Here is a 25,578-nt window from a genome sequence, read left to right on the forward strand (position 1 = left end):
ATGTTTTATTAAACTTTATTTCTTCTTTGTTACAGAGCACCTCTCTCTCTCCCTACCTCCATGATATAAGGCAAAGAACTACTGGGAGGGTAGTGTAAGTAGGAGGGATATTTGTAGCTTTGTTTGAGGTGTCCTTGCCTCCTCCGGGTGTATTTCCCATAGGTTATAAATGTTCTCATTTACTCTCACTGCCAATACAAGGAAATAAACCTTCATGATTTAGAATCAGCATATAGTTTTAGGAGACTTCTCAAATTTACTTGAATTATAACATTTTGCACAGTATTTTTATACGCATACTTTCTAAGGCAGCATGTACTACTAAGCATGTGTACGAGTTCACAGTGTAAACATATTAGATATGTGCCTTTGTGCACTTTTTGTGTTAACTACTGCGTAAGAAGGTGGCTGCAATTTGTCCCTTTTCTAAGCCGTATGTATTGTGAAACTGCAGTACACTGAGATCTGTGCAAATCGAAGCTCATGCTCTTCCAAACATTGGGTGGGGGGTAAGCACACACTCTTTTGTTTAAAACCTTATTAAAATGTAATTTTAAAAATGCATTTTTCACACTTTTTTGTTACAGGTTTCATACATATCATGCCCTAAACATAAATAAATGGTATAGTTTACAAAAAGATATGTAATTTCTCACTGAAAAATGACCTAAAGTAGGACTTAAATGTAAGTAGCATTAAGGAACTGCAAAATAGCTCAGCATAAGGGTAGAAATAGTTCAGCAGTTAGAGGGTTAAACATTTCCCACATTCAGAACGTGAAATGTTTTCTCTCTTATATGAATTTTCTGATGTCTAATGAGATCTGATTTCAGAGTAAAACATTTCCCACAGTCATAACATGAAAATGCTTTCTCTCCTGTATGAATTTTCAGATGATTATTAAGATGTGATTTCCAGATAAAACATTTCCCACATTCAGAACATGAAAATGCTTTCTCTCCTGTATGAAGTTTTTGATGATTATTAAGCGTTGTTTTCAAGGCAAAAGATTTCCCACATTCAGGACACAAAAATCCTTTCTCCCCAGTATGAATTTTCTGATGCCGGATGAGATCTGATTTGAGAGTAAAACATTTCTCACAGTCAGAACATGAAAATGCTTTTTCTGCTGTATGAATTTTTTGATGATTAATCAGAGATGATTGCCAAGTAAAACGCTTCCCACATACAGAACATGAAAATCCTTTCTCTCCTGTATGAATTTTCTGATGATTATTAAAAGTTGTTTTCAAAGCAAAACATTTCCCACATTCAGAACATGAAAATCCTTTCTCCCCTGTATGAATTTTCTGATGCCTAATAAGATCTGATTTCATAGCAAAACATCTCCCACATTCAGAACATGAAAATCCTTTCTCCCCTGTATGAATCTTCTGATGCCTAATAAGAGATGTTTTTAGAGTAAAATATTTTCCACATTCAGAACATGAAAATGCTTTCGCTCCTGTATGAATTTTTAGATGGTTAATAAGATAAAATTCGGTGGTAAAACATTTCCCACATTCAGAACATACATTTTTTACTTTGTTTCCTTGATTTTGAAGAAGCTTGAAAGAAGCATTCTGACCATAGCTAGGATTATTGCAGATTGTAAAATCACCTATTAATAAGAAATGCAATAAAAATAATTTTATTTATTAATAACATTATTATTATTTTATTGTTTTATTTTTTTTAATTGAGAAGACCAGGTGCATAATAAAAAACATAAAATCCTAGGCAGAGACATACAACAAATCATCAACATTCCCACTTCCTGTGTAGAAGTCTAAAATGGGCTAAAGCAAGTTACAGTAAAGAGAAGAGATCACAGATCAGTGAGATATATTAGTGCCCATTGATAGAGAGTATGGCATTTATAACATTCTCCGCTAGTAATACCTGCAGTATCTCAATATTTTCTCAAATAATAGAGGAACAAGAATAGCAAATCAGTAATAAACAAAAGAGAGAAACAAAACAATAACACATCCTTAAAGCAAGATAATAGAGGAAGTTGAAGGTAAACAGAAGTCTACCGCATTTAACCTATACAGATTCTAACTGACTTACAATAAAGAAGCTGACAATTGAATTGGAAGCCTACCAATTTAAAACAAGCAATCATATTCCTGAATTCTGTTTTTAGTCGTAAATGTATCTAAGCCATTTTTAGATTTATCTGAGGTATTGGCATTCACTAGCTGTTTAGAGAAGGCGTTCTATAATTTTATTGCTCTTACTGTAAAAAAAGAAAAAAACATTTAAATTGCTGGAGATTAAATCTCCTTTCTTATAGCCTTAAATTATGACCTCAATTTCAAGCTGACACAAATAATTGCTGTGGAATAAAAAGCGCTTCCACCAACTCTATATATGGGCCTTTAATATATTTATATAAAAAAATATTTAAAATATTTGTTTTCCTGAATTAAAGCAAAATTTACCTGTATGAGACCTGTGGCCTTACTTAAAGGGACACTGAACCCAATTTTTTTCTTCTGTGATTCAGAGAGAGCATGCAATTTTAAGCAACTTTCTAATTTACTCATATTATCAATTTTTCTTCGTTCTCTTGCTATCTTTATTTGAAAAAGAAGATATCTAAACTTTTTTTGGTTCAGCCCTCTGGACAGCACTATTATATCGGTGGATGAATTTATCCACCAATCAGCAAGAACAACCCAGGTTGTTCACCAAAAATGGGCCGGCATCTAAACTTACATTCTTGCATTTCAAATAAAGATACCAAGAGAATGAAGGACATTTGATAATAGGAGTAAATTAGAAAGTTGCTTAAAATGTCATGTTCTATCTGAATCACGAAAGAAAAAATTTGGGTTCAGTGTCCCTTTAATTTCAAACCTCCAAAATCACCAATACCTTTACAGAGTTCTACTGCCCCTAAAAAAAGCACACGCCCCCCCAAAAAACCCACTCGTAGAAGTTACTCCCATATCATCTCTTGGTTGGCCTTAAGCATGAAATGAAGCAAGGCCGGAGTTTTCAAAAAGGAAAGTATTGCTTTTAGTCTTTTTTTATCATCTAATTTTGAAATAATATATATGTCCCTTTAATGCAAATAAAAGTGTAAAGCTTTAAAATGCACTAAACTTAATAAAAGAATAGAACTGGCTTAAGGGCAGCGTAATCCAGCAGAGCTTTTATTTGTATGGAGTACTGCAAGGCTGACAAAATTCTTCTAATCAAAGAAGCAGCCCGAAATTTAGAAGCCAATTATTTAGGCGTGGCCTCATGATATCTTAGCTTTTGATTTCTGAAAAAAGGGGTTCAGAAAAATGCAATTTTACTGTATTTAATGGTCTTTTAAACAAGGCTTGTAACATATATAGGCAATTATGGGGATAATGAACTGATCACACTAACAGTAGTTACTTAACCATTTGGTTGTCCAGAACTTTCTACAACAGTGGTCTAATCCCCTGCTTACCCTGGAATTAAGGACTAAAATCACAACTGTAAACCACCCGCATTGCAGTGGTTTAATCCCTTGATTTCTGGAACACATAGTAATAAATTGACATTTACCTAATTCAGCCACACATGCTACAAGAGAGAAAGGAGCATATCTGCTACAAAGAGACACAAAATCTGGCAAAAAGTAATAGGTGTCTGCGGCAGAAGTGCAAGCAATTCAAAGGGGAGAGGTGTGGCTGTTCAATGACTAAACAGTACTGGCACTGGGGTTAATCTAGCCCTCAGGTAGTTCAATTCTAAGATTGCTTCTGGTTATAATCTCAGTTAAAACATAAACAGCAGAGAGTTTAAATGAATAAGTGCACACAAAGAAGTCAGGTAGTATGTGGTGGTGTACCCCAGGGTTCCTTGCAGTGGCCTGTTTTGTTTAATATAGTTTTCAGTTATATTGCTAATGGCTGTGTATTTTTGTACACAATAAAACCATTTGCAAGTGTTGACATTTTTTTAAGCAATTTAATAGTATTAAAAAAGAGGAAGAATCAAAGGGCTAGTATCTAATTATGCAAATTGCTGAGTACCAAATTATGTATTTAAAAATGAAAAAACAAAAAACAAATATGGGATACTGATTTAAAGGGACATTAAACCCAAACATTTTCTTTCATGATTCAGATAAAGCATGCCATTTTAAACAACTTTCCATTTTACCTGTATTATGTAATTTGCTTCGTCCTCTTGGTATCCTTTGTGGAAAAGAATACCTAGGTAGGCTCATGAGCAGCAGTGCATTACTGGGAGCTAGCTGCTGTTTGGTGGCTTTACATATATGCACCTAGCGGTGCATTTCTAATACTGCAACAAACAATACCAAGAGAACCAATAGAATTAAATAATAGAAGTAAAATGGAAAGTTGCTTAGAATTGCATGCTCTATCTGAATCATGAAAGAAAAATGTTGGCTTTCATATCCCTTTAATCACACTTTACTATCAGGAACACAAGCGGAATAAACCTAGGGAATTATTATTTCAGTTGATTTAAAGGTAGGTAAACACTACACTGATGAAGCAGGAAACATTGGAAATGTATTAGATGGGGAAAAAAGTAAGGTTTACAGATCACAAGTCAGACCCGCCTGTATAATATGTACAGATCTGGAGAAAGCATTTATAATAATATATATTACACATTGTTTAATAGAAGTTTCTAAAACATGATATGTTTTGGAAACCATAAGTTATAAAAAAAAACCATAATTTATCTAAGAATTTACCTGACAAATTCATTTCTTTCATATTGGCAAGAGTCCATGAGCTAGTGACGTATGGGATATACAATCCTACCAGGAGGGGCAAAGTTTCCCAAACCTCAAAATGCCTATAAATACACCCCCACCACACCCACAATTCAGTTTAACGAATAGCCAAGAAGTGGGGTGATAAGAAAGGAGCAAAAAGCATCAACAAGGAATTGGAATAAATGTGCTTTACACAAAAAAATCATAACCACCATAAAAAGGGTGGGTCTCATGGACTCTTGCCAATATGAAAGAAATGAATTTATCAGGTAAATTCTTACATAAATCATGTTTTCTTTCATGTAATTGGCAAGAGTCCATGAGATAGTGACGTATGGGATAGCAAATACCCAAGATGTGGGACACGCAAGAGTCACTAGAGAGGGAGGGATAAAAATAAAGACAGCCAATTCCACTGAAAAAATAATTCCACAACCCAAATCAAAAGTTTTAATCTTATAATGAAAAAAACTGAAATTATAAGCAGAAGAATCAAACTGAAACAGCTGTCTGAAGTACTTTTCTACCAAAAACTGCTTCTGAACAAGAGAAAACATCAAAATGATAGAATTTAGTAAAAGTATGCAAAGAAGACTAAGTTGCTGCTTTGCAAATCTGATTAACAGAAACTTCATTCATAAAAGCCCAGGAAGTGGAAACTGACATAGTAGAATGAGCCGTAATCCTCTGAGGTGGGGATTTACCCAACTCCAAATAAGCATGATGAATCAAAAGCTTTAACCAAGATGCTAAAGAAATGGCAGAAGCCTTCTGACCTTTCCTAGAACCAGAAAAGATAACAAATAGACTAGAAGTCTTCCTGAAATCTGTAGTAGCTTCAACATAATATTTCGAAGCTCTTACCACATCCAAAGAATGTAAGGATCTCTCCAGAGAATTCTTAGGATTAGTACACAAAGAAGGGACAACAATTTCTCTACTAATGTTGTTGGAGTTCACAACTTTAGGTAAAAATTTAAACGAAGTCAGCAAAACCGCCTTATCCTGATGAAAAATCAGAAAAGGAGACTCACAAGAAAGAGCAGATAAATCAGAAACTCTTCTAGCAGAAGAGATGGCCAAAAAGGAACAACACTTTCCAAGAAAGTAATTTAATGTCCAGAGAATGCATAGGCTCAAACGGAGGAGCCTGTAAAGCCTAGAAAACCAAATTGATTTAATGACAGGCTTGATACGAACCAAACTATACAAAACAATGGATATCAGGAAGTTTAGTAATTTTTCTGTGGAACAGAACAGAAAGAGCAGAGATTTGTCCTTTCAAAGAACTTGCAGACAAACCCTTATCTAAAGCATCCTGAAGAAACTGTAAAATTCTAAGAATTCTAAAAGAATGCCAAGAGAATTTATGAGAAGAGCACCATGAGATGTAAGTCTTCCAAACTCGATAATAAATCTTTCTAGACACAGATTTACGAGCCTGCAACATAGTATTAATCACTGAGTCAGAGAAACTAAGCACTAAGCATTCAATTTCCATACCATCAAATTTAATGATTTGCGATCCTGATGGAAAAATGAACCTTGAGATATAAGGTCTGGCCTTAATGGAAGTGGCCAAGGTTGGCAACTGGACATCCGAACAAGATTCACATACCAAAACTTGTGCAGCCATGCTGGAGCCACCAGCAGCACAAACGATTGCTCCATGATGATTTTGAAAATCACTCTTGGAAGAAGAACTAGAGGCGGAAAAATATAGGCAGGTTGATAACTCCAAGGAAGTGTCAATGCATTCACTGCTTCCGCCTGAGGATCCCTGGACCTGGATAGGTACCTGGGAAGTTTCTTGTTTAGATGAGATGCCATCAGATCTATTTCTGGAAGCTCCCACATCTGAACAATTTGAAAAAACACATCTGAGTGAAGAGACCACTCTCCCGGATGTAAAGCTTGATGACTGAGATAATCTGCTTCCCAATTGTCTATACCTGGGATATGGACCGCAGAAATTAGACAGGAGCTGGATTTTGCCCAAGCAAGTATCCGAGATGCTTCTTTCATAGCCTGAGGACTGTGAGTCCCACCCTGATGATTGACATACGCCACAGTTGTGACATTGTCTGTCTGAAAACAAATAAACGGCTCTCTCTTCAATAGAAGCCAAAACTGAAGAGCTCTGAGAATCGCACGGAGTTCCAAAATATTGATTGGAAATCTCGCCTCTTGAGATTTCCAAACCCCTTGTGCTGTCAAAGATCCCCAGACAGCTTCCCAACCTAAAAGACTCGCATCTGTTGTGATCACGGTCCAGGTTGGATGAACCAACGAGACCTGTAGAACTATACGATGGTGATCTAATCACCAAGTCAGAGATAGTTGAATATTGGGATTCAAGGATATTAAATGTGATATCCTAGTATAATCCCTGCACCATTAATTCAGCATTAAAAACTGGAGAGGTCTCATATGAAAACGAGCAAATGGAATCGAGTCAGATGCTGCAGTCATGAGACCTAAAACTTCCATGCATATAGCTACTGAAGGAAATAATAGAGACTGAAGGTTCCGAAGCTAAACTCAATATAAATTGTCTCTTGTCTGTTAGAGACAAAGACATTGACACAATCTATCTGGAAACCTAAAAAAGGTGACCCTTGTCTCAGGAATCAAGGAACTTTTTTGGTAAAATTATCCTCCAACCATGTCTTTGAAGAAACAACAGAAGTTGAATCGTATGACATTCTGCAGAACGAAAAGACTGAGCAAGTACCAAGATATCGTCCAAATAAGGAAACACAGAGAACCTTTGAAAAGATTCCTAGAGCTGTCGCTATGCCAGAAAGGAAGAGCAACAAATTGGTAATGCTTGTCCAAAAAAAGAGAATTTCAGAAAATGAAAATAATCTGAATGAAACAGAATATGAAGATATGCATCCTGTAAGTCTATTGTGGGCAAATAATGCCCTTGCTGAACAAAAGGCAGAATAGACCTTATAATCACCATTCTGAAAGATGGTACTCTTACATGACAATTCAAAAGATTTTCTTTCTTTGGGACAATGAATAGTTCTGAATAAAATCCCAGACCCCGTTCCTGAAACGGAACTCTGTAAAGTCTGAGCCTTTACTGGGATTGCTGGAATATGTGAGAGAGAAAAAGACTTCTCACAGGCGGTCTTACTCTAAATCCTAGTCTGTACCCCAATCTAAGGAGTTTGGACCGAATTGAACCAAACAACTTTAGAAAAATCTTAACCTGCCCCCTACCAGCTAAGCTGAAATAAGGGCTGCACCTACATGCAAATTTGGGGGCTGGCTTTGATCTCTTAAATGGCTTGAATTCATTCCATTTTGAAGAAAGCTTCCAATTAGAAACATATTACTTGGGGAAGAATTAGGTTTCTGTTCCTTATTAAGAACAAAAACTGTTAGAAGCTTAAAATTTACCCTTAGAACTTAATCTTGAGGCAAAAAAACTCCCTTCCCCACAGTAACAGTTGAAAGTATTGAATCCAACTGTGAACCAAATAATTTATTACCTTGGAAGGAAAGAAAATAGAAATCTGGATTTAGAAATCAAATCAGCATTCCAAGATTTAAGACACAAAGTTCCTCTAGCTAAAATAGCTAAAGACATAGATTTAACCTCAATTTTGATAATATAAAAAAATGGCATCACAAATGAAATTATTAGCATGTTGAATCAAGTTAACAATGCTAAACAAATCATAATTTGATACTTGTTGCGCTAAAGTTTCCAACCAAAAAAGATGAAACAGCTGCAACATCAGCCAAAGAAATTGCAGGCCTAAGAAAAGGACCTGAAAATACATTAATTTTCCTTAGATAAGATACAAGTTTCCCATCTGAAGGATCTTTAAAATAAATACTATTTTCCATAGGAATAGTAGTACGTTTAGCAAGAGTAGATATAGCCCCATTAACTTTGGGGATCTTTTCCCAAAACTCCAAACTAACTGCTGGCAAATGATACAATTTTTAAAACCTTAAAGAAGGAATAAAAGAAGTAACAGGCCTATTCCATTCCCTAGCATTATGAACTGGAAAAAAACCTCTGAAGTAACCACAGGAGGTTAATAAACAGAATTTAAATGTTAGCTAGCCTTAAAAAATCAAGAGGACTAGTCTCCTCAATATCCAATATAATCAACACATTTTCAACAAAGAACGAATGTACTCCATTAAAAAACAGAATTTATGCTTACCTGATAAATTTTTCTTTCTCCAACGGTGTGTCCGGTCCACGGCGTCATCCATTACTTGTGGGAAATATTCTCCCCCACAGGGAAAGGCAAGGAGAGCACACAGCAAGAGCTGTCCATATAGCTCCCCCTCTGGCTCCGCCCCCCAGTCATTCGACCGACGGTTAGGAGAAAAATGAGAAACTATAGGGTGCCGTGGTGACTGTAGTGTATAAAGAAATTTTTTTCAACCTGATTAAAAAACCAGGGCGGGCCGTGGACCGGACACACCGTTGGAGAAAGTAATTTATCAGGTAAGCATAAATTCTGTTTTCTCCAACATTGGTGTGTCCGGTCCACGGCGTCATCCATTACTTGTGGGAACCAATACCAAAGCTTTAGGACACGGATGAAGGGAGGGAGCAAATCAGGTTACCTAAACGGGAGGCACCACGGCTTGCAAAACCTTTCTCCCAAAAATAGCCTCCGAAGAAGCAAAAGTATCAAATTTGTAGAATTTGGCAAAAGTGTGCAGAGAAGACCAAGTCGCTGCCTTACATATCTGGTCAACAGAAGCCTCGTTCTTGTAGGCCCATGTGGAAGCCACAGCCCTAGTAGAGTGAGCTGTGATACGGTCAGGAGGCTGTCGTCCGGCAGTCTCATAAGCCAAGCGGATAATGCTTTTCAGTCAGAAAGAGAGAGAGGTAGCAGTAGCTTTTTGATCTCTCCTCTTACCAGAGTAAACGACAAAGATGAGGTTTGTCTAAAATCTTTTGTTGCTTCTAAATAGAACTTTAAAGCACGAACAACATCTAAATTGTGTAATAAAGGTTCCTTCTTTGAAACTGGATTCGGACACAAAGAAGGAACAACTATTTCCTGGTTGATGTTCTTGTTGGAAACAACTTTTGGAAGAAAACCAGGCTTAGTACGCAAAACAACCTTATCTGAATGAAAAACCAGATATGGTGGATTACACTGCAAAGCAGATAATTCAGAAACTCTTCTAGCAGAAGAAATAGCAACCAAAAACAGAACTTTCCAAGATATTAACTTAATATCTATGGAATGTAAAGGTTCAAACGGAACCCCTTGAAGAACTGAAAGAACTAAATTTAGACTCCAAGGAGGAGTCATGGGTCTGTAAACAGGTTTGATTCTAACCAAAGCCTGAACAAAAAGCTTGTACATCTGGCAAAGCTGCCAGTCGTTTGTGCAACAAGACGGATAATGCAGAAATCTGTCCTTTTTAGAGAACTAGCTGACAACCCTTTATCCAAACCTTCTTGGAGAAAGGAGAGAATCTTTGGAATTTTAATCTTACTCCAGGAGAATCCTTTGGATTCACACCAACAGATATATCTTTTCCATATTTTATGGTAAATCTTTCTAGTCACAGGTTTTCTGGCTTGGACCAGAGTATCTATCACAGAATTTGAAAACCCACGCTTGGATAAAATCAAGCGTTCAATTTCCAAGCAGTCAGCTGCAGAGAAACTAGATTTGGATGTTCGAATGGACCTTGTACTAGAAGATCCTGTCTCAAAGGTAGCTTCCATGGTGGAGCCGATGACATATTCACCAGGTCTGCATACCAAGTCCTGCATGGCCACGCAGGAGCTATCAGAATCACTGAGGCCTTCTCCTGTTTGATCCTGGCTATGAGCCTGGGAAGGAGAGGAAACGGTGTTAACACATATGCTAGGTTGAACGACCAAGGCGCCACTAATGCATCCACTAGAGTCGCCTTGGGATCCCTGGATCTGGACCCGTAGCAAGGTATCTTGAAGTTCTGACGGGACGCCATTAGATCCATGTCTGGAATGCCCCATAATTGGGTTAACTGAGCAAAGACCTCCGGATGGAGTTCCCACTCCCCCGGATGGAAAGTCTGACGATTCAAATAGTCCGCCTCCCAGTTGTCTACTCCTGGAATGTGAATAGCAGATAGATGGCAGGAGTGATTCTCTGCCCATTGGATTATCTTGGTTACTTCCTTCATGGCTAGGGAACTCTTTGTTCCCCCCTGATGATTGATGTACGCAACAGTCGTTATGTTGTCCGACTGAAATCTTATGAACCTGGCTTCCGCTAGCTGAGGCCAAGCCAGGAGCGCATTGAATATAGCTCTTAGTTCCAAAATGTTTATCGGGAGAAGCGACTCTTCCCGCAACCATAGGCCCTGAGCTTTCAGGGAGTCCCAGACCGCGCCCCACCCCAAGAGGCTGGCGTCGGTCGTGACGATGATCCACTCCGGTCTGCGGAAACTCATTCCCTGAGACAGGTGATCCTGGGTCAACCACCAGAGAAGTGAGTCCCTGGTTACCTGGTCTACTTGAATTTGGGGAGACACGTCTGTATAGTCCCCATTCCACTGATTGAGCATGCATAGCTGTAATGGTCTTAGATGAATTCAAGCAAAAGGAACCACATCCATTGCTGCGACCATTAGTCCTATTACTTCCATGCATTGAGCTATGGAGGGTTGAGGAATAGAATGAAGAACTCAACAAGCTTTTAGAAGCTTTGCCTTTCTGACTTCTGTGAGAAAGATCTTCATTTCCACAGAATCTATTATTGTTCCCAGAAAAGGAACCCTTGTGGACGGTGACAGTGAACTTTTTTCTATGTTCACCTTCCACCCGTGAGATCTGAGAAAGGCCAACACAATGTCAGTATGAGCCCTCGCTTTGGAAAGGGACGACGCTTGGATTAGGATGTCGTCTAGATAAGGTGCTACAGCGATGCCCCTCGGCCTTAGGACCGCTAGAAGGGACCCTAGCACCTTTGTGAAAATTCTGGGAGCGGTGGCTAAACCGAATGGAAGAGCCACAAACTGGTAATGTTTGTCCAGAAAGGCGAACCTCAGGAACTGATGATGAGATTTGTGGATTGGGATATGCAGATACGCATCATTTAGATCCACGGTAGTCAAAAATTGACCCTGCTGGATTGTCGGTAAGATTGTCCGAATGGTTTCCATCTTGAAGGATGGAACTCTGAGGAACTTGTTTAATATCTTTAAATCCAGAATTGGCCTGAAAGTTCCCTCTTTTTTGGGAACCACAAACAGGTTTGAGTAAAAACCTAGACCTTGTTCCCCGGAGGGGACTGGGTTTATCACTCCCATCTTTGAAAGGTCTCTTACACAATGTAAGAATGCCTGTTTCTTTATCTGGTCTGAAGATAAGCGAGACAGGTGGAACCTTCCCTTTGGAGGAAGTCCCTTGAATTCTAACAGGTATCCCTTGGAAACTATCTCTAGTGCCCAGGGATCCAGAACATCTCTTGCCCAAGCCTGAGAGAAGAGAGATAGTCTGCCCCCTACCAGATCCGGTCCCGGATCGGGGGCTACCTTCTTGTCTAGCGGCAGTGGAGTTATTAGCCGGTCCGTTCCTGAAATTGCGAAAGGAACGAAAATTAGACTTGTTCTTAGCCTTAAAAGGCCTATCCTGTGGGAGGGCATGGCCCTTACCCCCAGTGATGTCTGAAATAATTTCCTTCAATTCCGGCCCAAAAAGGGTCTTTGAGTTTTTCGCCGCCAATTTCGTTATTTGAAAGGCGGCATCTAATATAAAGGAATTAGCTAACTTTAATGCGTGAATTCTGTCCATGACTTCTTCATAGGAAGTCTCTTTCTGGAGCGACCTTTCTAGTTCTTCAAACCAAAAGGACGCCGCTGAAGTGACAGTAATAACACACGTAGCTGGTTGAAGGATGAACCCTTGCTGAGCAAAAATCTTTTTAAGCAATCCTTCCAATTTTTTATCCATAGGATCTTTGAAAGCGCAGCTGTCCTCTATAGGAATAGTTGTGCGCTTCGCTAGTGTTGAAACAGCTCCCTCGACCTTCGGGACCGTTTGCCATGCGTCCCTTCTAGGGTCTACTATGGGAAACATTTTCTTAAATATAGGAGGTGGGGCAAAGGATACACCTGGCTTCTCCCACTCCTTTTCCACTATGTTCGCTACCCTCTTAGGTATTGGAAAAGCGTCATCGTGCACTGGGACCTCTAAAAATTTGTCCAATTTGCACAACTTCTCTGGTACTACCATGGAATCACAGTCATCCAGAGTAGCTAATACCTCCCTTAGAACATAGGTTATCTGATGGAACAGACATGTTAAACAGATTTAGGCAGGCAAACAATGCAATAAAAACGATTTTAAACAAAAACGTTACTGTCTCTTTAAATAATAAAATGACACATTTATTTCTGAATGTTCAAAAAACTATGAAGGCAATATCCGATTTTTCTGAAATTTGGACCCCAGTGTCTTAGTGCTTAGAAAGTATTGCACAGCAAATATGGAGACTCTAGCTCTTAAAACAAGCAAACCGGAGCTAATTGTTGGATTTAACCGTTTTTATACACAACAATCCCAGCTACAGCCTTGCTGCAGCTTTTTACCTTCCTTAGGGGTCACCATTCACAGAAAAAAGCCTTTTGGAGTCACTTTCTGAACCACAGGACCCTCTCACATGAATCTGCATGCACTGCCTTGTAAATCAACTGTGCAGCTGAAGCACCAAAATGAGGCTTCTTCCCTCAGCACACTAGAGTGAAGGGGCCTTCCTGACTAGATTTAGGTGTCTAAAACAAGCCAGATCAATAAAAAAACGTTCCCCAGTGTATGTGAGCTTATAAAATATTTCAAATGGTATAATATTGTAATAAAAACCAATCGATTTTGCCCCTAACAGTGTCTACCAGCATAAAAAACAAAAAGGGGAAGCCTGTTATCTTTTTTGCTGAGGTGAAAGAAAAATGGCTTACCTTTTCCCCTGAGGGGAAATATGACTGTCATCTAGCATTAGCCTGTGTTGTTAGGAGACTAGTCATACCTGAAGCAGATGAGTCTGCAAACTGTTACCCCCAACTGAAGTTCTCTTGTTTCAACAGTCCTGCGTGATAACAGTAATGGATTTTAGTTACTGGTGCTAAAATCATAGCCCTCTTAAACAGAAATCTTCATCACTTTTCTGTTATAGAGTAAATAGTACAAGCCAGCACTATTTTAAAATAACAAACTCTTGATAGAAGAATAAAAAACTACAACTAACACCACAAACTCCTCGCCATCCCCGTGGTAGATGCTACTTGTTCAGAGCGGCAAGGAGAATGACTGGGGGGCGGAGCCAGAGGGGGAGCTATATGGACAGCTCTTGCTGTGTGCTCTCCTTGCCTTTCCCTGTGGGGGAGAATATTTCCCACAAGTAATGGATGACGCCGTGGACCGGACACACCAATGTTGGAGAAAATAAAAAAGTAGATTTGTTAGTGTCAATATAATAGCAATAGACAATGCATTAATACTGATGGACATTTTCTCTGCATGTAAAAGTTTATCATGATAACTTATTACAAACCATAGCTAAAGATAACAATTCATAACATTAAAATAAATTAACTTAGCTTTGGTAGGACTGATATCAGTCAGCAGGAATCCAACAGTGTTTTCTGATACAGGAACAGTTTTGAGATATCTTGCAAATGTAAGAGAAAAAACAACATATAAAGCAAAATATCAATTTCCTTATATGACAGTTTCAGGAATGGGAAAGAAATGCAAAACAAAATAAGCCTCTGGAAATCAGAAGCAAAAAGAAATGAAGTCTTAAATAATGTCAAAAGTTTGGCGCCAAGTATGATGCCCACAACTGACAAAATATTTTTTGGCGCCAAAAACGTCTGCAACAAACACGAGCTTCATAGATGACACAACCACATGAAAAAACTCGGCGCCAACTAAGACGCCGGAAATGACGAAATTACGTCAACAAACGTAATTCTCGCGCCAAAAAACTCTTGCGCCAAGAATGACGCAATAAATTATAGCATTTTGCACTCAAGCGAGCCTAACAATTTAGAAAAGGGAGTCAATTTGAAAACTTCAGGTAAGAATTTTTTTTTTATTTTTTTTTATATGCATTTCCCAAATATGAAACTGACAGTCTGCAAAAAGGAAATATACTGATAAACCTGAATCATGGCAAATATAAGTACAAACATATATTTCGAACTTTAAATATAAAGTGCCAAACCATAGCTTAGAGTGTCTTAAATAAAGGAAACATACTTACCAAAAGACACTCATCTACATAAAGTAGATAGCCAAACCAGTACTGAAAAGAGAATCAGCAGAGGTAATGGTATATAAGAGTATATCGTCGATCTGAAAAGGGAGGTAGGAGATTAATCTCTACGACCAATAACAGAGAACCTATGAAATAGATCCCCGTTATGATGACCATTGTATTCAAATAGGCAATACTCCCTTCACATCCCTCTGTCATTCACTGCACTCTGAGAGGAACCGGGCTTCAAAAAAGCTGAGAAGCGCATATCAAGGTAGAAATCTAGCACAAACTTACTTCACCACCTCCATAGGAGGCAAAGTTTGTAAAACTGAATTGTGGGTGTGGTGGGGGGTGTATTTATAGGCATTTTGAGGTTTGGGAAACTTTGCCCCCCCTGGTAGGATTGTATATCCCATACGTCACTAGCCAATTACATGAAAGAAAGACTGAGTTATTATCTTATGTATTGCTTGTGAAGGCGAATGAAACATAGTAATATGACAGAAGATGTCAATTTAGGGATTTAATAAAGTTCAGACAAAAATATTTTTTTCTTTAATAAAAGTAAACAAATATTACTGCTCAGCTATATCATCCCTATTGTGCTGCTCCCATTTTCAGTCTTTTGAACTTACTGCATTTAGACTTGGATTTCAGTCCTACATATATTATATTGCAATCACCTTCAAATAACAGGGGCATTTTCATTTATGCATTTCATTGGGAGCAGATTATGTTCTAAAGAAAGACTTCCTACCTCTAATAAAAAATCTCCCTGTACCTAGTAAGGCAGGAGATCTGTAACCCTTAGACACACTCACCTGTCCTGATATTGTCACTGATTTCCTGCTTCACAGCTTCATGCTGACTCTTTACATACAGATCATTTGTTTGTTCAACATTGAATGTGACTTCAGTCTTAACATCACCTGCATAGATCATATAAATATATTCACATTTTAGCTTTTTAATATGACTCATACATACACTCACCTGCTCACTGCGTCCCTTAGATACGACACACGTACACTCACTTGTGCCATGCACTCCTCAGAGCCATCACACACGTACACTCACCTGTACCCTGTATCCCTCAGACACATCACACATGTACACTCACCTGTACCCTGTATCCCTCAGACACATCACACATGTACACTCACCTGTACCCTGTATCCCTCAGACACATCACACACGTACACTAACCTGTACCCTGTATCCCTCAGAGACATCACACACATACACTCACCTGTGCCCTGTATCTCTCAGACACATCACACATGTACACTCACCTGTGCCCTGTATCCCTCAGACACATCACACATGTACACTCACCTGTGCCCTGTATCCCTCAGACACATCACACACGTACACTCACCTGTGCCCTGTATCCCTTAGACACATCACACATGTACACTCACCTGTGCCCTGTATCCCTCAGACACATCACACACGTACACTCACCTGTGCCCTGTATCCCTCAGACACATCACACACGTACACTCACCTGTACCCTGTATCCCTCAGACACATCACACACGTACTCACCTGTGCCCTGTATCCCTCAGAAACATCACACACGTACACTCACCTGTGCCCTGTATCCCTCAGACACATCACACACGTGCACTCATCTATACCCCGTATCCCTCATACACATCACACACGTACACTCACCTGTGCCCTGTATCCCTCAGACATATCACACATGTACACTCACCTGTGCCCTGTATCCCTCAGACACATCACACATGTACACTCACCTGTGCCCTGTATCCCTCTGACACATCACACATGTACACTCACCTGTGCCCTGTATCCCTCAGACACATCACACATGTACACTCATCTGTGCCCTGTATCCCTCAGACACATCACACAGATACACTCACCTGTACCCTGTATCCCTCAGACACATCACACACATACACTCACCTGTGCCCTGTATCCCTCTGACACATCACACATGTACACTCACCTCTGCCCTGTATCCCTCAGGCACATCACACATGTACACTCACCTGTGCCCTGTATCCCTCAAACACATCACACACGTACACTCACCTGTGCCCTGTATCCCTCAGACACATCACACACATACACTCACCTCTGCCCCGTATCCCTCAGACACATCACACACATACACTTACCTGTGCCCTGTATCCCACACTTACCTGTGCCCTGTATCCCTCAGACACATCACACACGTACACTCACCTGTACCCTGTATCCCTCAGACACATCACACACGTACACTCACCTGTGCCCTGTATCCCTCAGAGACATCACACATGTACACTCACCTGTGCCCTGTATCCCTCAGACACATCACACACGTACACTCACCTGTGCCCTGTATCCCTTAGACACATCACACATGTACACTCACCTGTACCCTGTATCCCTCAGACACATCACACACGTACACTCACCTGTGCCCTGTATCCCTCAGACACATCACACACGTACACTCACCTGTACCCTGTATCCCTCAGACACATCACACATGTACTCACCTGTGCCCTGTATCCCTCAGAAACATCACACACGTACACTCACCTGTGCCCTGTATCCCTCAGACACATCACACACGTGCACTCATCTATACCCCGTATCCCTCATACACATCACACACGTACACTCACCTGTGCCCTGTATCCCTCAGACATATCACACATGTACACTCACCTGTGCCCTGTATCCCTCAGACACATCACACACGTACACTCACCTGTACCCTGTATCCCTCAGACACATCACACACGTACACTCACCTGTACCCTGTATCCCTCAGACACATCACACACGTACTCACCTGTGCCCTGTATCCCTCAGACACATCACACACGTACACTCACCTGTGCCCTGTATCCCTCAGACACCTCACACACGTGCACTCATCTGTACCCCGTATCCCTCATACATATCACACATGTACACTCACCTGTGCTCTGTATCCCTCAGACACACCACACACGTACACTCACCTGTACCCCTGTGTCCCTCAGACACATCACACACGTACACTCACCTGTACCCTGTATCCCTCAGACACATCACACATGTACACTCATCTGTGCCCTGTATCCCTCAGACACATCACACATGTACACTCACCTGTGCCCTGTATCCCTCTGACACATCACACATGTACACTCACCTGTGCCCTGTATCCCTCAGACACATCACACATGTACACTCATCTGTGCCCTGTATCCCTCAGACACATCACACACATACACTCACCTGTACCCTGTATCCCTCAGACACATCACACACATACACTCACCTGTGCCCTGTATCCCTCTGACACATCACACATGTACACTCACCTGTGCCCTGTATCCCTCAGACACATCACACATGTACACTCACCTGTGCCCTGTATCCCTCAAACACATCACACACGTACACTCACCTGTGCCCTGTATCCCTCAGACACATCACACACATACACTTACCTGTGCCCTGTATCCCTCAGACACATCACACATGTACACTAACCTGTGCCCTGTATCCCTCAGACACATCACACACATACACTCACCTGTGCCCTGTATCCCTCAGACACATCACACACATACACTTACCTGTGCCCTGTATCCCACACTTACCTGTGCCCTGTATCCCTCAGACACATCACACACGTACACTCACCTGTACCATGTATCCCTCAGACACATCACACATGTACACTCATCTGTGCCCTGTATCCCTCAGACACATCACACACGTACACTCACCTGTGCCCTGTATCCCTCAGACACATCACACATGTACACTCACCTGTGCCCTGTATCCCTCAGACACATCACACACGTACACTCACCTGTGCCCTGTATCCCTCAGACACATCACACATGTACACTCACCTGTGCCCTGTATCCCTCAGACACATCACACATGTACACTCACCTGTACCCTGTATCCCTCAGACACATCACACACGTACACTCACCTGTGCCCTGTATCCCTCAGACACATCACACACGTACACTCACCTGTACCCTGTATCCCTCAGACACATCACACACATACACTTACCTGTGCTCTGTATCCCACACTTACCTGTGCCCTGTATCCCTCAGACACATCACACATGTACACTCACCTGTACCCTGTATCCCTCAGACACATCACACGTACACTCACCTGTGCCTTGTATCCCTCAGACACATCACACACGTACACTCACCTGTGCCTTGTATCCCTCAGACACATCACACATGTACACTCACCTGTGCCCTGTATCCCTCAGACACATCACACACGTACACTCACCTGTGCCCTGTATCCCTCAGACACATCACACACGTACACTCACCTGTACCCTGTATCCCTCAGACACATCACACATGTACACTCACCTGTGCCCTGTATACCTCAGACACATCACACATGTACACTCACCTGTGCCCTGTATACCTCAGACACATCACACATGTACACTCACCTGTGCCCTGTATCCCTCAGACACATCACACATGTACACTCACCTGTGCCCTGTATCCCTCAGACACATCACACGTACACTCACCTGTGCCTTGTATCCCTTAGACACATCACACATGTACACTCACCTGTACCCTGTATCCCTCAGACACATCACACGTACACTCACCTGTGCCTTGTATCCCTCAGACACATCACACATGTACACTCACCTGTACTGATATTGTCACTGATTTTCTTCATCACAGCATCCAGGTCTTTAGTCTGTTCAGTATTAAGTGTGACTTCAGTCTTAACATCACCTGCATAGATCATGTAACTATGGTCGCTTTTTAGCACTACACAAGGAAACTGAATGTCACACATATACTCTCACCCCTGGCCTGTACCCTTCAAACATGCCACATAAATAGTAATAAAACAAAAACATGCTTAAACTAATCAGACATCATTTAAATAGTAATTTTCTAAACTTCAAATTCTGTCAAGTTGGCAACAGCTGTGAAGTCACATGGAGGAGCTGAAAGGAATATTGTTGTGGCTAAGTCAGCAGGTTAATTTTGTTTGCTAAAAACTGTGTTGGCTAGATTACGAGTTTTTGTCGGTAAGGCTTGCGTTGCTAACAAGCCTTTTTTTCTCACCGCTCACTTAAGACAACACTGGTATGACAGGTTTTTCTAAACCCGGCAAAAAAGTGAGCGTAGAGCAAAATTTTGCTCCACATCTCACCTCAATACCAGCGCTGCTTACGGTAGCGGTGAGCTGGCTAAACGTGCATGTGCACGATTTCCCCATAGGAAACAATGTTGCTGAGCTAGCTGAAACAAAACCTAACACCTGCAAAAAAGCAGCGTTCAGCTCCTAACGCAGCCCCATTGTTTCCTATGGGAAAATACATTTTACGTCTACACCTAACACCCTAACATGAACCACGAGTCTAAACACCCCTAATCTTACACTTATTAACCCCTAATCTGCCCCCAACATCGTCGACACCAGCATTATATTATTAACCCCTAATCTGCCGCTACAGACACCGCCGTCACCTACATTATAGTTATGAACCCATAATCTGCTGCCCCTAACATCGCCAAACCCTACATTATATTTATTAACCCCTACTCTGCTGCCCCAATGTCACTGCAACCTAACTACAATTATTAACTCCTAACCTGCCTTCCCCAACGTCGACGCAACTATAATAAAGTTATTAACCCCTAAACCTAAGTCTAACCCTAACCCTAACATCCCCTAACTTAAATATAATTTAAATAAATCTAAATAAAATAACTAGCATTAACTACATTATTCCTATTTAAAACTAAATACTTACCTATAAAATAAACCCTAAGATAGCTACAATATAACTAATAGTTACACTGTAGCTATCTTAGGGTTTATTTTTATTTTACAGGCAACTTTGTATTTATTTTAACTAGGTACAATAGTTATTAAATAGTTATTAACTATTTAATAACTACCTAGCTAAAATAAATACAAAGTTACCTGTAAAATAAACCCTAACCTAAGTTACAATTACACCTAACACTACACTATAATTAAATTAATTCCCTAAACTAACTACAATTAATTACAATAAAATAAAATAAACTAAAGTATGAAAAACAACAAACACTAAAATACAGAAAATAAAAAAATAATTACAATTTTTTAAAACTAATTACACCTAATCTAATCCCCCTAATAAAATAAAAAAGCCCCCCCAAAATAATAAAATTCCCTACCCTATACTAAATTACAAATAGCCCTTAAAAGGGCCTTTTGCGGGGCATTGCTCCAAAGTAATCAGCTCTTCAACCTGTAAAAAAAATACAATACCCCCCCAACATTAAAACCCACCACCCACACACCCAAACCTACTCTAAAACCCACCCAATCCCCCCTTAATAAAACCTAACACTAACCCCTTGAAGATCACCCTACCTTGAGACGTCTTCACCCAACCGGGCAGAAGTCCTCCACGAAGCCGGCCAGAAGTCTTCATCCGATTTGTAATTTAGTATAGGGTAGGGAATTTTATTATTTTGGGGGGCTTTTTTATTTTATTAGGGGGATTAGATTAGGTGTAATTAGTTTTCAAAAATTGTAATTATGTTTTTATTTTCTGTAATTTAGTGTTTGTTGTTTTTCGTACTTTAGTCTATTTAATTTAATTGTAATTAATTTTAGTTAGTTTAGGGAATTAATTTAATTATAGTGTAATGTTAGGTGTAATTGTAACTTAGGTTAGGTTTTATTTTACAGGTACATTTGTATTTATTTTCGCTAGGTAGTAATATTGTAGCTATCTTAGGGTTTATTTTATAGGTAAGTACTTAGTTTTAAATAGGAATAATTTAATTAATTGTAGTAATTTTATTTATATTTATTTAAATTATATTTAAGTTAGGGGGGTGTTAGGGTTAGACTTAGATTTAAGGGTTAATACATTTAATATAATAGCGGCGACGTTGGGGGCGGAAGATTAGGGGTTAATAAATGTAGGTAGGTGTCGGCGATGTTAGGGACGGCAGATTAGGGGTTAATAAAATTTAACTAGTGTTTGCAAGGCGGGAGTGCGGCGGTTTAGGGGTTAATATATTTAAGTGGCAGCGATGTCCGGTCGGCAGATTAGGGGTTAAAATTTTTATTTAAGTGTTTGCAATGTGGGTGGGGGGGGGCTCGGTTTAGGGGTTAATAGGTAGTTTATGGGTGTTAGTGTAATTTTTAGCACTTTAGTTAAGAGTTTTATGTTACGACGTTAGCCCATAAAACTCTCAACTACTGACTTTTAAATGCGGTAGGAGTCTTGACAGGAGAGGGTGAACCGCTCACTTTTTCCAAGACTCGTAATACCGGCGTTAGGCAAATCCCATTGAAAAGATAGGATACGCAATTGACGTAAGTGGATTTGCGGTATGCTCGAGTCGCGGTAAAAAAGTGAGCGGTACACCTGTACCTGCCCGATACCAGCGGGCGTTAAAAAGCAGCATTGGGACCCCTCAACGCTGCTTTTTAAGGCTAGCGCAAGACTCGTAATCTAGGCGTGTATTTGGTAATTTTTTACCTAAGACTTCCACTGACTGCTGAGTAACCATCTGAGAACATATAACATTTACATGAGACAAAATGTCACTGACACAGAATCTTCCCTTTACTTAAAGGACAGTCTACAATAGAATTTTTATTTTTTTTAAAAGATACATATAATCCCTTTATTACCCATTCCCCAGTTTTTCATTACCAACACAGTTACAGTATATTAATATACTTTTTACCTTTGTGATTACCTTGTTTCTAAGCATCTTCTGACAGCCCCCTGATAACATGACTTTTTATTTATTATCTATTGACTTGCATTTAGTACTGTGTTGTGCTAACTCTTAAATACCTCCACGAGTTTGAGCACAATGTTATCTATATGGCCCACATGAACTAGCAGTCTCCTGTTGTGAAAAGCAAATAAAAAAGCATGTGATAAGAGGCTGTCTTTAGTGGCTTAGAAACAGGCAGAAATTTAGAGGTTTAAATGTTATAAAGTATATTAATATAACAATGTTGGTTGTGCAAATCTGGGGCATGGGTAATAAAGGCGTTATCTATCTTTTTAAACAATGACAATATTAGTGTAGACTGTCCCTTTAAAGTGATGGCAAACCCCCGCTATATTAAATACTAAAAACCAATTGTGCATGCTATTGCAAGCTTATAATGCTATAAACACTTTTTTCAAAACGACTTACTTTTATTTTTTTATTTTTTTTATTTATTTTGCAGCCCACTGCGCTCCACTCTGCCCCCATAAATATTTAATCTCCACTTCAGTGATATGTAGAGCGGTCATATCTGCTCTATACATCAGACTCAATATGCTCCGGATCCTAATGCCTAATAGCACATGCGCAAACAATTGTTGATCTTCAGCCTAGTAAATAAGCATGTGTGTTACATTGATAATAGTGCTTATCATTGAAATCAGCAAGCCGTACGTTACACTTTAATTGGATGCCACAGTCAAAAGAAAAAAAAAAAAAAAAAAAAAAGGAGGATGGAAGGGGGTCAGTGGAGAGTCGCAAGACACGGTGGAATAAAAGATAAAAAAACTAAAAAGGAAATTTATGCTTACCTGATAAATTGATTTCTTCTACGATACGACGAGTCCACGGATTCATCCTTACTTGTGGGATATTATTAACAGGAAGTGGCAACAAGCACCACAGCAGAGCTGTCTATATAGCTCCTCCCTTGACTCCACCCCCCCCAGTCATTAGACCGAAGGTATAGGAAGAAAAAGGAGAAACTAAAAGGTGCAGAGGTGACTGAAGTTTGAACACAAAAATATAATCTGTCTTAAATTGACAGGGAGGGCCGTGGACTCGTCGTATCGTAGAAGAAATCAATTTATCAGGTGAGCATAAATTTCCTTTTCTTCTACTAGATACGACGAGTCCACGGATTCATCCTTACTTGTGGGATACAATACCAAAGCTACAGGACACAGATGAACGGGAGGGACAAGACGACAGATACCTAAACAGAAGGCACCACTGCTTGAAGAACTTTTCTTCCAAAAATAGCCTCAGAAGAAGCAAAAATATCAAATTTGGAAAATTTGGAAAAGGTATGAAGGGAGGACCAAGTCGCAGCCTTACAAATCTGTTCAACAGAAGCATCGTTTTTGAAAGCCCATGTGGAAGCCACCGCTCTAGTAGAATGAGCTGTAATTTTGTCAGGAGGCTGCTGTCCAGCAGTCTCATATGCCAAATGGATGATGCTTTTCAGCCAAAAAGAAAGAGAGGTAGCCGTAGCTTTTTGACCCCTACGCTTTCCAGAATACACAACAAACAAAGAGGATGTTTGACGGAAATCCTTAGTTGCCTGTAAGTAAAACTTCAAGGCACGAACCACGTCCAAGTTATGTAACAGACGCTCGTTCTTAGAAGAAGGATTAGGACATAGAGAAGGAACAACAATTTCCTGGTTAATATTCTTATTTGAAACAACCTTAGGAAGGAATCCAGGTTAAGTGCGCAAAACCACCTTATCAGAAGGGAATATAAGATAAGGCGAGTCACATTGTAACGCAGAAAGCTCAGAAACTCTTCAAGCAGAAGAGATAGCAACTAAAAACAGAACTTTCAAAGATAGAAGCTTAATATCTATGGAATGCATGGGTTCAAACGGAACCCCTTGAAGAACATTTAGAACTAAATTCAAACTCCATGGCGGAGCAACAGGTTTAAACACAGGCTTGATTCTAACTAAAGCCGTACAAAACGACTGAACGTCTGGGACATCCGCCAGACGCTTGTGTAGTAAGATTGACAAAGCAGAAATCTGTCCCTTTAAGGAACTAGCTGATAATCCCTACTCCAATCCTTCTTGGAGAAAGGACAAAATCCTAGGAATCCTGATCTTACTCCATGAGTAGCCCTTGGATTCGCACCAATAAAGATATTTACGCCATATCTTATGGTAAATTTTCCTAGTGACAGGCTTTCGAGTCTGAATCAAGGTATCAATGACTGACTCAGAGAATCCCCGCTTAGATAAAATCAAGCGTTCAATCTCCAGGCAGTCAGTTGCAGAGAAATTAGATTTGGATGTTGGAACGGACCTTGAATGAGAAGGTCCTGTCTCAGTGGCAGTTTCCACGGTGGCAGAGATGACATTTCCACCAGATCTGCATACCAAGTCCTGCGTGGCCACGCAGGCGCTATCAAGATTACCAAAGCCCTCTCCTGTTTGATTCTTGCAATCAGACGAGGTAGGAGAGGAAAGGGAGGAAACACATAAGCCAGGTTGAACGACCAAGGTACTGCTAGAGCATCTATCAGTACTGCTTGAGGATCCCATGATCTGGACCCGTAACAAGGAAGTTTGGCATTCTGACGAGATGCCATCAGATCCAATTCCGGTGTGCCCCATTGACAAATCAATGCCGCAAACACCTCCAGATGGAGCTCCCACTCCCCCGGATGAAAAGTCTGATGACATAGAAAATCCGCTTCCCAGTTCTCCACTCCTGGGATATAGATTGCTGATAGATGGCAAGAGTGAGTCTCTGCCCATCGAATTTTCTTGGAAACCTCTATCATCGCTAGAGAACTCTTTGTTCCCCCTTGATGATTGATATATGCT

At 40.1% G+C, this 25,578-nt stretch overlaps 1 protein-coding gene across 1 annotated transcript in view; it reads right to left on the reverse strand.

Moving 5' to 3' along the window:
* Positions 1-655: 655 nt before the first annotated feature.
* Positions 656-25,578, reverse strand: part of LOC128657996 (zinc finger protein OZF-like) — a 42,276-nt gene continuing 17,353 nt past the window's right edge. Inside the window, exons 5-6 of the mRNA XM_053712435.1 lie at positions 15,807-15,914; positions 656-1,621 (exon numbers count right to left, since the gene is read on the reverse strand). Coding sequence (XP_053568410.1) covers positions 753-1,621; positions 15,807-15,914 — 977 coding nt within the window. The 3' untranslated portion in view covers positions 656-752. The remainder of the gene's footprint in view (positions 1,622-15,806; positions 15,915-25,578) is intronic.

This window comes from Bombina bombina, chromosome 4 (assembly GCF_027579735.1).
Source record: "Bombina bombina isolate aBomBom1 chromosome 4, aBomBom1.pri, whole genome shotgun sequence".
Classification (NCBI taxonomy): Eukaryota; Metazoa; Chordata; class Amphibia; order Anura; family Bombinatoridae; genus Bombina; species Bombina bombina.